This window comes from Melanostigma gelatinosum, assembly GCF_949748355.1.
Source record: "Melanostigma gelatinosum genome assembly, chromosome: 19".
Classification (NCBI taxonomy): Eukaryota; Metazoa; Chordata; class Actinopteri; order Perciformes; family Zoarcidae; genus Melanostigma; species Melanostigma gelatinosum.
The window spans coordinates 17,609,244-17,628,003 of NC_136652.1; the positions used below are offsets into that span (position 1 = coordinate 17,609,244).

The 18,760-nt window shown below is 43.3% G+C and overlaps 1 protein-coding gene across 2 annotated transcripts in view; it reads right to left on the bottom strand.

Annotated features, from left to right (window-relative positions):
- The window catches only part of nkain2 (sodium/potassium transporting ATPase interacting 2), a gene marked incomplete at its 3' end in the record, with an annotated part of 55,233 nt that overhangs the window by 7,126 nt on the left and 29,347 nt on the right, over positions 1-18,760 (bottom strand). For both annotated transcript variants that reach the window (XM_079291321.1, XM_079291320.1), the window contains exon 4: positions 5,947-6,147. In XM_079291321.1, the coding sequence (XP_079147447.1) occupies positions 5,947-6,147 (201 nt within the window). The remainder of the gene's footprint in view (positions 1-5,946; positions 6,148-18,760) is intronic.

Sequence of the window (18,760 nt, forward strand, 5' to 3'; positions counted from 1 at the left end):
TCAAGGTCTTGACCTCATTTAGTTGAAATAATGTTCAGCTCCCAGAGCTCCTCTCTCCTCCCACCCTTTCTCATACTTTCTCCCTCTCTTCCTATTTACCTTCCCGCTTCTGTTCCTTTCTCTCTTCCACCGCTATCTCTATTTTCCTTCCCTCCTTTTCTTCCTTCCTCCTCCTTGTTTCTCTCCCTGTCTCTCACAAGTACATGACTCATAGAAATATAGTGTTTGGCTCAGCGGGAGATGAATTCACTTAAAGCTGAACCGAACGCTGGAAGTAGACAATGCCGGGAGTATCAGCATGGGGATCAACGGCGAGGAGAAAATCAATTTGGATAACGTAGGAGGCTTCGTGAGTCACAGATTTCTCGCAAAATTACCACTGGTCAGAGGTGGTTTACTGGCTGCAAAATCTCAGTGGTCTCTACCATTGACAGCAGTAATAGCAGAAAGATTAAGATGACCTCAAGCCACAGACTGCCTCTCCTGTCCGCTGTCAGCTAAAATGATCCACTACCAGCATCCACTTAAAGGACACTTTAAATGTCACAAAGTCAAAAAACATTATGTTTGAAAGACTTTCAGGAGTTTGGGGAGTTTTTTTCCTCTCCTGCCACATGCCCGTACAAGCTGAACCGGAGCCCGTCGTGCCTTCTGCTGGCTCATTGCCTCCGAAAATGACTTTTGGGTGCAGTTTTGTTAGAGCCACTGAACAGAGTGCAGAGAGCCGTCGCCGCCCGGCTATACAGAACATTTGATCAGCTGTGACAGAGCGCGTTTCTCTGCACATCAATATCCTGTTAATATTCTGGATACTCAAGCATTCCAGTTTGGTGTTGCTGCATGTAAACATAATATCCTGTCTACAATAAACCTGATTTGATCTCCTGCCGATGTGAAGGCACCCAAATAAGATTGGTGGGGGTGCACCAATATTAGCTACGGGGTTGAGCCTTATCTCGTTTATTGTTGGACTTCTGGCGCCTGGAGTTATATTCGGACTACCTTGCAGCTCTTGAACCCCATACACTGAAATATCTATCATTTTGAGTTTTGCTGAGATGAAAAGTTCCCCATGAAATGTGTTAAAGTACATAATAAAATCTCCTACAAGAGATCGTGATATGACTAAGAATAAGATGAAAAGCATCCAGACAACCATCCAAATTTCTTAGCCCACAACACTGTACTGACCTTGAGGGTAACTTTATTTATTTATTTTCTCGTCTGCCATATTTTACTCACATTGACTCATGCGTTGAAGCTCACAGCGTTCAGATTATTATATTGCCACCAAGTAAAATAACAAAGTAACTTTGGGGAAAGGAAAAGTTTACCAAGGGTTGTGTTAAAAATTGTACTAGATATGAAAGGTTCATTCTACGGTAATGAAAACACGACTCTCAGTTTCATTTTACACAAATGAAAACAGAGTTATGAATATTATATTCCCTTTCACACTGGCCCTTTTAAAACAAGCATTTTAGCTTCTTTGTTGTTGGAAATATTTCTTCCGTGGTTTTGCAGCTTCTGTCTGCATTTGTAAGGACTGAATTAAAGTGAGTTTCCTCTCATTTTGTCTTTGGATTAAGGTTACCTAGTTACCGCAGCAATACTGAAGGGTGTTCGGTGTGACAAGTGGAAATGGAAATGGCACCACTGAAGCAGAGACCGGATCCCTGCCCTGATCAGCCTGACAAGCAATAAATTGTACAACTTCACCAATTCCCCTCACAGAGGCATGCACCTCATTCAGAGCAGAAACTATTTTAATGGGGTTTTATGTGCACGGTGACACTCACTATCCCGGGAGGCAGGGAGACAGTCTTTATCCCATGTCTTAAAAATACCGTGCAGCAGGTGCTTGTTGCCATTACAAACAGTGTAGTTAGTTAAGCAACTGTGAGTCAGCAAAGCATCTATTGTCTTAATGAAATGAAATGAAATGTATTTATAGAGCACTTTTCACAGACATGACATCACAAAGTGCTCAACAGCAGACATTTAAAAGCATAAAAAACCACAATGTGACCCGAGGGTCAATAAATTACATACACAGAATAAAATAAAATAAAATAAAAAATAAAACAATAAAAATGAAAACATGTTTTGGAAGGGCAGGGATGAGTAAGGGTAATAAACTGCCAGACGTGCGTGTACTTTCCTCTCCACACTAGTTGACTGTAACATTTATTTTTCCCCTTCAGCGCTCGAACCGAATGTTCCGAACAAACATTGACGATGATAATGACTCCAAAGTGGGCTTCCTGCAGTGCAGATGCAACCTTTATTTTCCCAATCCCCTCTCAATTCTTTTTTTTACCATCTGGGTTTAGCGTGTTAGCATGCTAACATTTGCAGCTACTTTTTGACCCGACGATGGCGCTACATTGGAAGTTAAACCATCACTAACGTCTCTACAATTCATCCTGAAGGGGAAAATGAATGTGTGCACCAAACTGACAATGACAATCAATACAACAGCAGATAACCAAAACCTTCAGGCACCAATATGAGATCATAAAACACAATGGGTATTTGTACTTTTAGTAGCAAATAAATCTTATAATAATTACAAAATTGGCCATTTGTTTTCTTTATTTCTACAGGAGTAGTGACGTAGCATACAATATCAAGCTACTTGGACATTACTGCCCCAAAATGATCAAGAATCCCATAATAATCCCATAATCCCATGCGGCAAAGAAATGTCATTTAACGAAAAAAGAAAACTGAATCATCATTCTCTCCGACAATAATGAAGTCCCAACTGCTCCCTCAGCAGAGATTCTGATAACACCTGGACGTTTTTAAAGGAGCTTGGGGAGAAATTAGTTGAATGTCAAACAGCTGGTGTTCGATTAGGAAAGGGGGACCCTGAAGTGTGTGTTCTGCATAGCCTGAGACCAAGGACAGGTGACATGGGGTAAGCAGTTATAGGTCAGTCAGGCAGTTTGTCCTCCACCAAGGAGGAAGGTGAGGTTGCATTTTGCCAAAACAATTGAAGTGGAAAGTGAAAAGCACCGCTGTCTCACAGCCTCACAGAGCTGCAGCATGGCTGTACACTGGTCGTATAAATATATGCATGATATTTCATGTATATATTTCATGTATATATTTGGTGCACGCAGAACGACCTGCAGCTGAAAAGTTTACTCTGAAAGTGTGGCAGGGTGAGCAAAGGGTCATGCCTGTCTTAAAAGTTTATATTGCCCGATGGTTATGGGCCAAAACTCATTCTGGATTTTACACCAGAAATATGTCAAAGTTATCAGCCAATTCTGAGCAAAATAAACTTGACCGTTGTTCAGTATTCAGTCTAAAATGTGTGAGCAGTCTCTCAGTAAACTGTTTCAGTGTGAACATGTGTAACATGAAAAGAAGCAGCATAGGTAATGATCATTGTCATCACATGAACCCATAACATTTCACAGACAAGGCCATTCAACTGTTTGCTGTGGATTATTGACCACCAACAAGTGGGTGATTTCACTGATCAGTTCCTCCACTCTGGTTGAAGTGATGCTAATCACTGACATTACTTGCAGGCCTGCACTCCAGACCACTGAGCCGGCAAGAAGCCTCATTTTAGACGTGTTGTCGTTGTTGCAAAATGTCATTTAATTATCATTCTGTGCTACTAGCAGGTAGAATAAAGCTGAAAGAAAACAAAACTGTGATCACAGAAGTCTTACTCGCACATTCCGCCTCTGTGCTGCAGTCTGGCAGTGATGGTGTGAGCCTACATTTCACCGAGGACTCTCTGGATCTCCCTGGAGAAGCCCTATGCTCTGCTTCAGCTCAGATCTTCATACAGCGCACAAAATTATAAAGTTAAAAGTTAGTTTCCACCAATTACAGTAAACCAGCTAGCCAGCCAGCCAGTGAACCAGTCAGACTGTTGAGTGATTGTGCTCATGGAGCATGACAGTGTTTCCACACACCAATTACTGCGAGACAGTGGTACAGCCGCGTGGTGGCTTGGCACTCAGCCGCACTATAAGTACCACTGCCGATTGACAGCGTGCACGAGGAGAGCGGGCGCGCTCGCGAGAGGGAGACGGTCCTGCTGTGTGAGGGAGGTGAAGCGATGCATGCAGTCAAATTGAAGCGTCGGTTTGTTTATTGCCCTGTATTCATAATTGTGAGCTTCATTACAGAGGAGAATGGGATGAAAGGCGACAGGCCTCCGTCATTCTCCGCTCTGTATTTCTCTCTCTCTCTCTCGCTGCTGTCTCTTCTGATCTTGGTAATTATCGCAGTTTGACAGTGCAAGAGAAGAAGAAATACAGAGGGCGAGGGTAAGTGACAGGCAGAGGGAAACAGAGAGAAGGAAATGGCTTTTTGTAAGAATGAAATAAGACGGAGTGAGCAAGAGAGAGATAGAGAGAAAGTCTTCTCAAGCAGCTTATCCAGCCCTTTCTATGTTAATCAGGGTTATTAACTTCACGGAGCCTGGGTGCTTTTATTCAACCACAAAGTTGCACAATTACCCACAATTCCCTAACCCATGGCAACAGACAGAGTTGGCACGGCATGGTTGTAATACACTTTAGAATACATTAAACTAAATGTATTCGTGACTGTAACTGTACAGAACACCAATTTAATAATTGCATTAATTTCAAAGCACTGCATCACACACACACACACACACACACATCGCTAAAAGCACATAATGTAACTACTGCATATAACACAGAGACTCACACAGCAGGACTTTTTTAATGAACACCTATTGCACTAAAATGTCATAACTAAAAGAAATAGTTCAATCATTTTTATTTATTTTTTTTTGCTGCTTTTTCCCCCTGAGAGTAAAAATGAGAATATCAATACATCAATCTGTATGGATGAAATGTCTCATAATATTCAACCCGCTGATATCTGCCCCATGGAGCTTTCTCCGCTCCTTGTTTTGTTTGTGCTGATCTCAACTATTAGGCCGACCTCAGCGCTTTCATCAGCGAGCAGAAGAGACAGACGAGACCAGAGAGCGGCTAGCTGGTAAACATTTGGCGGCTAAACAGCCGGATATTTCCCCGAGGAGTTGTTGGAGGCAGGGAGAGTGAATATCGGTCTTACACTTGTTGAGTGGCTCGAGTTGCTTCTCCAAATGAATGCAAACACTGTTTCCTGTCTGTTGAATGTGTTAATATGAAGCTGTTTGCTAACAGTTGCATTGCTGTTTCAAGCAGGCTATACAGTGCTGGAGTCACTGTTTGTTGAGCCTAATTTAGCATAAATACTCAAACAGTCAGCCTGGCTCTGACTGAAATTTGAAAGAAAATGCCTACAAGTTAAAACATAGATAATTAGTATTTTGTATGTTTGGCTCATACAACAAATTAAAAAACAACTGTTCTATTGTATTGGTTACAAGCAGATTTAATCTACCATAAATGGCTAGCAAATGATCGCTAACTGTGAGATGACTGAATAACATTTCTTACATTTTAGCTTTGGAATGGCGATAAAAAAACAAAACAAGACCCTACAAACTCTTTGGGTACTGAATATCACTTTTACTAGAACCCCATGTAATCTTTCTCACAATACTAACTCGCGAACACGAACCTGTGCTCACAAATAATTGGACAAAGCCAAGCTGGCTGCTTCCCTCTCCCATTAGCCCTCATGCTATCCAGGCTAAACAAGTCCCAACTCCAGCTACATCAGTAAAAGACTCAAGATTCATTTACTGTCCGAAAGAAGCAAATATGAGTCATTTGCAAAATGTTACACAATTTTTTTGATTTGACTAAAATAAAAAAATATGAAGAGAAATGTCTGTTTACAACTGCTACATAGTTAAAGTAGAACCCACCGCGAGCGACCGGTCGCTCCCGCTGTAACGCGCAGATGTAACAATGTGAATACTACACGCGAGTACTCCAGTTTGAAATGGCAGTGCACACTAGAAAGTATTTATTTTGCTGAAGTACTTACAGCCAGGAGTATCTGCAGCGAGGAGTGGGCCACCTCTATGAACTGGAAATCCATCAGGCAGCCGGATATAGATATATATCGGTGGTCCTCGGGTGCCCAGGAGGGAGGAGGGGTGATGGGTGTCACCCTGCACCCTGGGCCGTTCTCCATCCACCAGGAGCGATGCATGGACAGGTTGAACGTCAGGACAAGGTCAGAGTCCTGCCGGGAAAGAGCCGGGGAGACGGACAGGAAGAATTGAATTACATCAGGAATGAACTGCGACACAAAGCAGACCTGGAACGAGGCAGCAGTGCAGCTTATAACCATTCATTTAAAGCAAACTGTTTGTGAAATCGAGCTCTGAGAGATAGAGACAGTGGAGGAGAGGGTTTGGCGCGAGCTAAAAATAGATCTGTAATTCCAATGATCTGGGATCACTCAGATTAGATCTGAATCATGCACAGGCCGGGTTATGATGAGGACAATAGGGGAGGGAGAGGGAAGAATGATGGGAGGAGGCCATGAAGAGAAAGGACCAGAGAGGAAAACGGAGGAGAAGCTTGGAGAGGGAGGCAGGAAAGCTGCAGCAAAACTTATTCTAGCCACCTAAAAGAAAGGCTTGAAATCAATATCTGTGCGCTATATTTAGAATATTTTCACTGCTTTATCTTGTCGTAAGGCCCTTTTTCATTGGGGAACTGAACTGAAAGTGAAACTCATCCTCGCTCTCGTCGACGCCACCAGGCTCCGTTAACAAGAACAGTATAGATAAGTTCGGCTTTCAGTGCAGTTCCCCCGTTGGAAAATATTCTAAACATGGTGTACACATTGATATTGATTTTTACAGGTGGCCCTTTTGCTCAGGTGGCTAAAATAAATGTTGCTGCTGACCCGTCCTCAGCAGTACATAGCTTTGCTCCCGTGCCGGTGCTCGTGTCTGAGTCCGTGCCATCTACTGTAGGTAGTAATACACTGACTATGGATAAGTACCTCATGCAACCCCACTTCAAATAACCCAAACTATCCCTTTAATATGAATGCGGCGAACATCACTGAGGGCTTATCTTGCCAAACTGGCAAAATGGCTCCAAAACAAATATTGGGTGGATTGTGATGACATTTTGTAAAGAGAGTTATGGTCCATAGAGAATGTCTCCTACTTACTTTGGTGACCCCCTTGACATTTGCTCCATCGCTATCGTGAGGCTGACATTTTTAGTTTTGTGTGAAACTGCGGTGGGTAGCCATTAAATTGGCGGAGGTATTGTTGGTGCCGAGTGGATAAATCCTTTCAACTTTGGAGATCGCCCAACAACTCATCTTGCGCCACCAGCAGGACAAAGTTATCAAGCATCCTGGGAAATATGTCGACATCTAAAAGATGGACTGGCTAATTGTTACATATATTTGTGGTCCCCAGAGAATGAATCCAAATGACTTTAATCCCATAATCCTCACACGAGCTCCACCATGATTGATTTAACGTAGTTTATGACCAAAGACGTTATAATCATATTCCCATTAGCCTCAGCCAAACATTTAGTTTAGTGCTATAAGGCACATGGACGTCCTTCAGTCTTGTTGTTCTACAGATACGGAGACATTGTCTTCTCTTTTTTAAACTTCGTCCACCACAGCATGAGCAGTCCCGTCACTGGCAGAGATAACTTCAAACAACAACCAGAAGCTGCAAAGAGCCGCACAACTGACAAAGAGAAAATAAACAAACATTTCCGCCGCCTTGTTGTTTGGGTTCTACTTCCCCGTAGCAGAGAGAGAGGCCACGTAGCAATCTGCTTTGGCTCCTCTACAAATCCTTTTAATTCTAAAAGCCTAAAAGACGCACAATAAATCAGTTATGACGGCCGTCTTGGTTTAAATAATGCAAATATTAACGACTCCACTTAGCAAGGGGAGGCATAGATCATTCCACAGATGGCCGTGCAAACCGCACAAACTAATACGCACACTAACAAATACATTACGCACACACACACACACACACACGCTTTTTTGTCTTGCACTGCTTTGCCATTAGTCGAATGAAAAGCCGTTATGCTCTTTAAAAGCATGCTGAAAACAAAAACTGACTCACTTTCATTTGCTCATTTTTTCTGCGGCGATGCATCTTCTATTTATACCAAGATATCAAAAAGTTCTAAACATTTCCAGTTAATTTGCAGTTCCTTTAAATCTAAAACCAGTAACAGCAACACAGAATATGAAATAGTCTCGCTAACGAGGCAAAACCTCGCTCAAACTACATTGTTACTGCGAAAACACACATTTAATGACTCTAACAGAGGGGAATGAAGGGGTAAATAGTCCCATAAAAGGTAGGAAAGCTCATCATTTTTCAACAGGAAACACTTTTACACCAGGACTTATCGTGACTTATTCTAGTGACGACCACGGATGATAAATAAACAGAGTCAGGGATTCAGTTCTCACATCAATATCGGTTCCTTAACTGCATACTCCACGTTGTCTATATCTACCTGTACCACTAATCCTCCCACCGCATCCCTGAACTCCGTCACCTCCCTCCATATTGTTCTTGCTTGATTTTGAACCGTTCCCCTGTCTATTAATTCAGACAATTCGTCTCTCTGCCCCCTCCCCTTTTTCTCCCCTCTTTTTCTTCCTTGGCCTCTCTCTATTTCAGCGTAATGAGTAAATGCCTCATTAGCGCCGAGCTTGATTAATGCCATCTCCCCTAGTTGTGCTCCTCTTTTTAATGAGTAGAATCTCCCTAAATTTCTCTCTCGCTCCTTCTCTGCCATCACTCTCCCGCCGTCTGTCGCTTCCTGTCACTGCCTTGCTCCAAATCTTTCTCCCTCTATTCTTATATTTCATCCCCTCTTTTCTTTCTTGCCCCTGTTGTTCACCGGTCTCTCTCTCTCTGTTAAATGGGGTTGAGAGGGAGGCAATAATTATTTCAGTAAAGTCTCTATCAGTGCTTTTCTAATGAGCCTCTCGAACAAACACACACACACGCACACGCACACGCACACACACACATAAACAAAAAAAGTAATTATGAGGGAAAAGCTGAATTTGGCAAAATGCAGGATGGAATTGCTTCTAAGTCTGCAGTTTCCTCTCACGTTGTGAAGGCAATGAATGTGAAGAATGTGGCTGTTATTTATTTGTTAAGTTAGCTGTGCTAACCACTTGCGGAATGTGGGAACAACATCAGTTGCAACTTCATTCAACTTGAGAGAAGACAAAGCAGCACTCATTGATTTATACGTAGAGCATTTTCTAAAAAGAGCTTATGTAAATTCTAAATATGACAAAATAAAATAGCAAAAGTAACGATCACTGCTAGAAAATGTGTAGACATGGTTTATCCGCTTGGGAAATTAGCTTTCTTGCAGCGAGTTAGGTGAGAATCTTTTGCATTTAGCAAAATGTCTATTGTACCCGTAGTGAAGCTATGTCATGTGATGCCATGTTGTCTATGTGGTTTCATTGAGCCACATCAATATTAAACAAACCACATGGAACAACAGAAGAGAAGCAGAGAGAGGAAAGGTACTCCTCTCTGGCTTTGCTCTCCATTCAGCTGTGTCTGAGGATCCTGTGCATGAGTTCATTGAGGTTACAGGGTCGGTAATAAAGCTTGGAACCAGACTGGTGCTAATAATAAAAACCTGCATTATCTCCTTTCTATTCATCCGGCAGCAGTGAGCCGCAACAACAAGCCTCTACCCCCACAGCACGGGAAAAGGAAAATTACATTAAAAATCACATTCATTGAGCTCGTTTTTTTCCAAAAGTCTGCATAGTACCAGTGTGTGAAGATACTTTTGTAATAAATAAATAAATCCCCAAATATGAACAGTTTCAGTGTTCACAACCTGCACAAACGATTTTCCAATTATTCTACGTTTACCAGTGGAATACAATACAATTAGATTGCAGCTGCGCTGGCATTGCTGTATTGATTCTATCTGGTGGAATTTAACCCGCCAGGATGATGAAGCCATAGCTCCACAATAATGTTGAGATATTAATCTGTCCGGCGATGAATGGGCTTGTTTGGCTTGCAACTTCAAATAAAAAATATTGACTACATCTGTATTAGTATGTATAACTCTCTCTCTCTCGCTCTCTCTCTCTCTCTCTCTCTCTGTGTGTTCCTTACGAAGCGCCTGACTGTTTGTCTCTCCGCATCTTTCCTTCACATATGTCCTCCCCGCTTTGCAGATGCCTCACCTCTCTCTCTCCCTCACACACACACACACACACACTCACTCACTCACTCACTCACTCACTCACTCACTCACTCACTCACTCACTCACTCACTCACTCACTCACTCACTCACTCACTCACTCACTCACTCACTCACTCACTCACTCACTCACTCACTCACTCACTCACTCACAGACAGACAGACAGACAGACAGACAGACAGACAGACAGACAGACAGACAGACAGACAGACAGACAGACAGACAGACAGACACACACACACACACACACACACACACACACACACACACACACACACACACACACACTCAGTCTATAATTTCCAGTGTGCTAGTTGAGGATCATGCACTCAAGCTCTCAGGTATTTGTCTCTGACTGTGGGCAAGTGCCGCTTCAATGAACCACATCTGTTTTTCCTTTGCCTCTCTCTCTCTCTCTCTCTCTCTCTCTCTCTCTCTTTCTCAATTTCCCCTCAATTTCCCACTCTGTTTTCCTTTGTCTTCCACTCCCAGGAGATGGAGGGCTGGAGGGGGAAAAGACTAGTGAAAATGGTGTTACCCTCGATGCCCTTTTAACGCTACCTGGAGCTACATTTGAAAGCAGTTTAACAATTAAAATAAAAAAACAGGGCCAATCCGGCAAAAATTGTGTGTTTTTAACAAAATAAATAAAGCTCCAAATCTTGGCAGTACAAGAAAAAGTGGCACTCTGAAATGAATTATTCAGCGACACTGAGTCCAACTCTGATCAAAGCAGTTGTGACGTCAATAAAACATTTTTTTTTTTAATAATCTATTAATGCTGTTTTTCAGGATATGCAAATGTTCAGTTCATAGTTTACACTGTCTGGACAGGATATTACCAAATGTGCCAACTCTTTGGTTGTAATAACATAAAAGAGACCTGGAAGTTCAAGGCAATTAAGGAAGAATCTCAAGATAATTGTCTTCTTTACTCTCCGGCAGCAGATATATTCCGAATGAATAGACAGAGTTCATAAGGGAGGGAGGGACAGTTTTTCCCCACGAGTGCTTCAGCATCTGCTCCCTGGATACAAACACACACACACACACACACACACACACACACACACACACACACACACACACACACACACACACACACACACACACACACACACACACACACACGCCTTTTAAAGCATACCAACTTCCACGTCATCGAACACCTTCCACATGCTCCAAGCATACGATACAAGCTCCAGCAGTCATGTAGTGAAGCAGACAGACAGACAGACAGTAAAGTCAGTAAAGTTTGACAACAACTGTCAGTCAGATGTTCAGTTGGTCCAGCAGGCAGCCAGAAAGATCAGCAGCAGTTCATCAAACCAAAGAAAATCAGTGAGTGGGCGATATTAGCTTTATTCTCTCTAAAGTCAATGTTTCACTCTATTTAACTGAACCGTGTCTCTCCCCTTCTCTCTCTCTCTCTCTCTCTCTATGTCACTCTGTCTGTGTTATTTCACACCAATATCATCAGTCACGGTGCATCTCCCTATGTTGTTTTGCTGTGATTTCCCATGGGTGTTAGATGAGGCCTTAACCCATAATGCCTAAAGCACTTCTCTCCTATCAGATTGGTTCAGGGTGTAAGGGAATTGTTTGTGTGTGTGTGTGTGTGTGTGTGTGTGTGTGCGCCCAGGGGTGCGGTAGGTGGGTAGAGATGAAGTCCGTTCCAGATCCTAACCCTGACCTTAACCACCCCAAGCCTATTCCCATCTCGAAGCAAATGCCTCAACATAACCATTTTAACCCCTTCGATCTTTCGGGCCAATCATAGTGCTACCACCCGGACACCAGGTGGGATCCATGATTGCATCAAGGAGGGGGGGGGGGGGGTTGCTGATGCAAGCTTTCAATGGGTTAATTGGTATTTTTGAAAAACCGCGAGCGAATAAGTCATATATACATTAAAAAGCGAATGAAAATGGGAAAGGTGTCGCTCGTAGTGATACACACAGAAGTAGTAGCCCACTCAGCTTAAAGGAGCATTTTTGTTTTATTTAACTCATTGTTTTGGAGTCAGATATTAGTCGGAGTTGGCGGAGACCAAAACAGAGTCAATAAGAGAGCGAATGTTGGACTTCAATTTGTTGGTTGACCAGAAACATCTCCAACATCATCAGGTGACAGTATGTCAAGATCAGGTCTACAGATTGCTGAGCCTCCCAAAACGTAAACGATTAAAGCTTCAACGAGACGTACGAGAAGGATACACAAATGATCATCATTTCTGTTGGTCATGCGAAACATGGCACAAGTTGTAATACAACATAAACTTTCCCTCGTTGTTGAAATGAAAACCATTACTCAGGCCTTAGAGCTGAGGAAGCTCATTTGACTAAATCTTAGAAACGTCACAGAAACGGAGTTTTAAAGTGCAGGCAGTTTAGCAGTTTCCTGTAACCGACAACACAACAAACATCGCTGCTTACACACCAGGCTAAAGCCATTAGCATCAAGGCTTGGAATCAACACCAGACATCCAAACCCTGGAACAAGTTTGGCTTTGGCAGGCAAGTCAATCAAATCCATTACCTACTGCGGTATACAGCCAATCTGTGTTTAATCAGCTGGTTCTATTTTAACAAGTGAAAAACAACTCTTGCCGCTGCACACGGAACTGACACGGTAACGATGAACAATCACAACGAATCACCAGCAATAATAGCTCAGAGCTCAAAATGATCAAATGGGCTGGCGGGAATGTCCCACCAGAGTCGTGTTGATGATAAAAGCCAATTTCATGCCACGATTTCCACAAATGCATCCATTGATCAAACACAGTCAGGGTTGATGCATTGACTCAGTGAATCAGGGTGGATGTTTTAACTAGAACGTCTGTGATTAAATGTGTGGGATTCGTTGATTCATTGTCTCAATCGGCGGTAGAGAGTGAATACTTTGGGGGGAGTAATATTAAGTGACTATTAGCATTCAAACTGGCCCCAGCAATCTGTGCTTTTTTTTGTTTTTTTTAAACTTCCCTCGCAAGATGAATGAGGTGGTTTGCGATTTGATTTACTGTCAAATTTCTCCTACGATTCATCCTGCAGTAAAAAGCTCGACCTGCACTGACAACAGCCGCTATTGATGTTGATATGAACTTGATTCTGTCTGTCCTTCTTTTTCCCTTGTCCCCTCTTCCCTTCTCTTCTCTCTTCCCTCTCTTGAAAGGGACACAGATTTGCATGTGGCTCCATCCATACCCATCATACCTCCATCATACCTCCGCCTGTCTAAACCTCTCCGTCTCTCCGTCCGCCCCTGATGCCTGCCTTCTCTTGCCCCAAATCTTTCAGTCTTCTTTAGTTTCTCTTTCTCCCCTTTTCATCATTCATTTTGTCTAATCTCTCATTCTACCACTTCCCCTGCAGTTACTCCTCTCGCTGTGTGTCTCCACTGCGTGTTTGCAAACTGAGTAAAGGCACCTGGATAGATTCGGGATTCGGGATTCAAAATGGCACTGTTGTTTGTCTCTGTTTTGGGATTTGTGTGTGTCCCTCATGTTTTCCTCTGACTGATAAAGTGAATGACAAGTTCTCCAACTACTTGCAGAGCAAACAGACACACACTTTGACACATACAGTATGCAAAAAAGCATGCGGGATAAACCCTCCCACACAGCACCCCAAACCCCCTCAGTAAATGACTGACAGCTGAGCGTGCTGTATGTGTGCACAATATGTGTCTGTATCTGTGAGTCATCTCTGTCTGCATCTGTTATATGACACAGTGGACGACTGACAGTGAGCTGTCTAAGAGTGTATGTGTGTGTGTGTGTGTGTGTGTGTGTGTGTGGGTGGGTGTGCTGATGTGAATATGCGCGTGTGTGTGTTTGCAGACGCAACATGGTGACAGTTCCCTCTCCACAGCCTCCACTCCAAATCTGTCAGGGGTGCCACATCAGGAATCTTTTTAAAGATTCACTGGCTCAGGCCCCCACCTCGGCCGGAGCGAGCCTTCGTCGGTTGTTTGGAGTGTTGAGGAATGGTTGATGGAGATTTGGCCTGGTGCGGTTTGGGGGAGGCTTAGCTGAGGATCCACTGCGGCTCCCGGGCCTTGCGGACCCCCGATCTCCATGGGATAAGAGCATGATGACTATGGGGGGAGATAACCATTAACAAGAGGGAGGGAGGGTGGGGTGCAGAAAACTCGAGTGTGCCGAGGCTTAGAGTGGGTAGGTAGTTATAGGAGCGTGGCCGGAAGTGGGCGAGTGGCTGAGGTGTGGCCCTGCTCATGAAATTCAGCGAAGTTTTATCTCCAAATAATTCTGTGGCATTGCTGCTACATTAGATAGTGCGGTGGTGAGTGGCAGGAAGGACGGGAGTGTGACAGACTGATATATGGTATGAATCTCAGGCTGAAACTCAAATTATTGTCAAGACAGGTTTTACACCTTATCTTGCCTCTGGGGCTCTACGGGTGCCTGATGGGAGGAACAGATACACATTAGATAGAAAGTTCGATCAAACGAAAAAAGGGTTGAGAGGGTAAACATGTGGTAAAAAGATTTGCTGCATCACAGATACAAAGATTTGCATTTTCTTTGGGGTGCTGATCAGACCGAATATGCAAATATGCAAAAGCCGTACTTTCTGCGTGGGACAATGTGGGCGACTCAGAACAAGATGTCTCCTCGAAGCCACCGTTATCTCAATCACGATGATCTGCTTGCTCTTCCGACGCCCGTCCGTCCGGCCGTCTGACTGCAGGACTTCACGCTGAGCTGTTAAACTCTGACGCATCTCCACTCTTCGCTGTCTCTCCGAACCGCTCGATTCACTGTCTGGGGTTCACTTTCCTTATCAACGGGAAATGCCAGAGGCGTTTGGCAAATTTCATACCTCTGCAGCTCTAATCTGTCTGACGTTCCCGCGCTATAACAAAAGGGAACATTTGCAGTTCACCTGCTGAACATCAAACAGTCTGAGAGGAGTGTTCTGTACACTTATACTGACAAAACCAACATGTCAGCCACCGCGCAACGCAACTTTTGTTCCTTTAACATGGGAAGCCCAGCCTCTAAGTATTCACTTTCCCTCCCTGACAGTCCGATCAGCTTTCTAATCTTACACTGCTGGCACTCAGGATGCACACTATGGATATCAGTTATATTCATGGATAAAACAGAGTGTTGGCACTGGAAAATTACATCAAAGCTACAGTACCAATCCAAGAGTCAGTGATAACGTGGCACAAAATGAAACGAAACGGCGGCTGATTCTCTGCCGGTTTCATACGCAGAAAGATGTCAGATCTCTGTAATGAAGAAAAATGGAGTCTGTCGCAACCACTTTTGTCCTGTGACCCCAAAGTAATGGCCCGAGTGTATCAAGTAATGTATTAAATTGGCACTTGGTACTGGCCAATACATAAATCCCCGCACTATGAATCTCTATACTATCCCCGTGCCCATGAATAGCAACGCCTTCTTGACGGCGACACATTTCCTCAAGTCTTGACATTGGAAAAACAGAGAAAGCGTGTGATTGAAAAAGGAGGCGGGAAGGTGAGGAAGAACGAGGCGGAAGAGGAGCGTGGGACAGATTCACATGGCACTTTGCAAAACAACATGAAAAAGACTTGATTATAGGGTGAGCAAAGGGAGAGAAGGGATGAATTACATGGAGATGAAGAAAGCAAGGCACAGGGGGGGGGAGGGAGAGGCAGCATGAAAGAGGGAAGTGGCATCGGAACGCAAAGGAGAGGGAGATTAAGACATTTTCATTTCTATCACAGTATTCTTGAGGCGAGGAACGTGCCATCATCACCCCGATCAAACACCAAGGAGTTATTTTGATCCAGCTCACTGTCTGTGTTCCTTTGTGATCCAAATCGAAACCGTATGTTTAAACTAATGTGGCTTTGAATTCGGAGGCTTGCTGTTCTTTTATTTAAATATTGTTCGCCGGGTTTAGCTCGGATCGTTGGCTTACTTTTTTAACAAATGTTAGCAGGCTGTTTCCAAGTTTTTTCGCCCCCACGTTTCTTTTTTTTTGTCACTTCTTGTCGTATTTTTAGAGAGACTAGATGGATGTTGTTCTGTTTCGTTTCCCTTCCAAGAACCTGATATATAATGCTGCTTACAAGCTCAACAGTTTAAGCAGCTAATCAACCTTTGTAGAGGCCACATATGCCTGCAGATCATGAAATAGGATTTTTGTATTGAAACAGTAATTTATGTGATTATCCCGGCCAGCAGAGTATAAATCTGCTTTCATTGTCTTTTGGGGAGTTTCTTTGTGTTCTGGACTGAGTGGCAACAATCACAGACATATTCATGCTTTGTTTTACATTTGGTCCATTGTAATAACAGTGCTCAGGTCAGTGCTCAGGCCCTGGAACGGTAGGTGATGTATTCGTATCTCATACAACAGCTGGTGGATGCGGGCGGCGGGGGGGCTCCCCTTCTCCCTCAGCAACTGGGTCAAGGTTGACGTGCCCTTGAGCGCGGCGCACGCAACTTGTTCTGGTCGTAACAAACAAGCTGTTCAGCGTCTGGTTTCGAGTGTGCCTCCCTCTGATTGGTCAGCAGGTAATTGATAAAGGTGTCCCTAATTAACTGGCTGTTTCACCCTCGTTAGAAAGCTTGATGCGAAGTGTTTGGTCTGAAGGGCTTTTTTTATGAGAAGAGAAATATTACTCGTATCATTTCACGAAAGAGAATAAATGATTTGGTGACATAATTAATTTAATTCTATTCAATCAACCTTTGAAACATTGATATGCTGCTTTTCCAGATGGTTCTAACAGCCTTCCAAAATCGCAGACTGGCTTGTATTTCGAGTGATAAAAACAAAGCCCACACAGCAGCTCCCTGTCATGCCAGCTGTAGTGGTTCTTGTAACTGCTGAAGTCCGCCTCTGGGACAGTGAAAGGTGTAAATATCATTAAAATCAGAGATCATTGACGCTGCATGTTTCTAGACAGAGAGCAGGGCGGACAACTGTCCAACTTCTGGCCCTACTTTGGTTGGCAACTAAACTTAACAAGGCTCAGTTTGTGTGTGTGTGTGTGTGTGTGTGTGTGTGTGTGTGTGTGTGTGTGTGTGTGTGTGGGAAGAGCAGACAGTCGGGACGAGTACCAGCTGGAACAGGACAAACTAGCAGAAGAATACGCGGCTTCTCAGTCCTAAAGAACAGTAATCATGATAAACACGCTGGAAACAGCAATGAGATGAAGATTCGGACAGACGATATGCGGTGGTGTTTGTGCAAATGTGTGTGATTTATGGCAGATTACATAACTGTCCAATAGAATAAGTAACTCAGAGCAAATTGTGATGGGAAAACTACTTCTTATTTTTTTTGCAACAGCACACTGAGTGTAATCAGCACTCCCATCAACAGATTCCCTCTGTTTATGGAAGCGCTGATTGGACCTAATTAATGGTGCAACTCAATATGCATTCGAAATCGACACATTTGCACTGCAGAAAGGCTAAACTGTTGCAGAGTGAGTCTGAGGAGACTGACCTCAGCTCATGCCTCATATCTACATCGGTGTGTGCTAGCAATGCAAAGGACTGACATGCTTTCATGATACAAACATGATCAGTTGGGGAGAATTATACCGTTTACACTCAGCCGCCTAATATGTCTTGGGACTTCACATCCTAGCGAGATGTGTACATGAATTCCCTCCTCTCAGGAAAAACGGTGTCAGTGAGCAGCATGTGGAAGTGGCCACTGACAGGGTCTTGCCCCCCCCGTGATTATGGCAGCTGAAGTTACACTACAATGACAGTAAAATGATGGGACCCTTCCTGTCAGAGGAGGCAGGTTGAAAGCCGCTTCAGCGCTTACGGTCAAAGTAGAAACATCATCCCACGGCCTATTATCATACAAAGAAGGTGTGTGTGTCTGTGAACTACTCGACAGCAGAGCGATGCTACAGAGTTTCACTTCTCTTTTGCTTCACAAGTGATAATTTGCAGAGTGCAGACACTGGCTTGAAGTGAGCATATCAAAAAGACAACCGACTAGTTTCAAAGAGCAGGGATCTGTGTAGATGGATGTGTTTTTGGCAAAGGAAGACACACATTTGTGGCTAAATGTAAATTTAATTGTATTTCATTCTGAACAAACCACCAAGTTAATCGTCTTAATACGTTCTTAATTCTCCACCCTGCTTGTGGCTCTCAACCCCAAACGTAATGGTTCCTACTAAAATGTAAATCTTAATAAACACGGGTCACAAACAAAAATAAATATATATTTTATAACAAATTAAAAAACGAAGAAAAACAACTAGCATTACCGCCTCACAGTTGATTGCCTCCTTGAACCAGTCAAGTTGCAGTTTACGTCAATGTCTGTCTAATATGTCATTTTTTAAATAATTTATCTTGTTAGACATTTGTGTGAAATGATCATAATCAGCATATGAATGATTAAGTTAATGTGACATAGCAGTGACCTCTTTTGACAGTTGACCACCAAATTCTTATCAGTTCATCCTTGAGTCTCAGTGGATGTTTTTCCAGGTGTGTGGTGGTTTAAGCAGTTTTTGGAATAAAATAGAGCTCTATAGTCCAGAGGAATAACTTATATCACACTCTGGTTACACCGTCAATACTTGTTAGTTGCA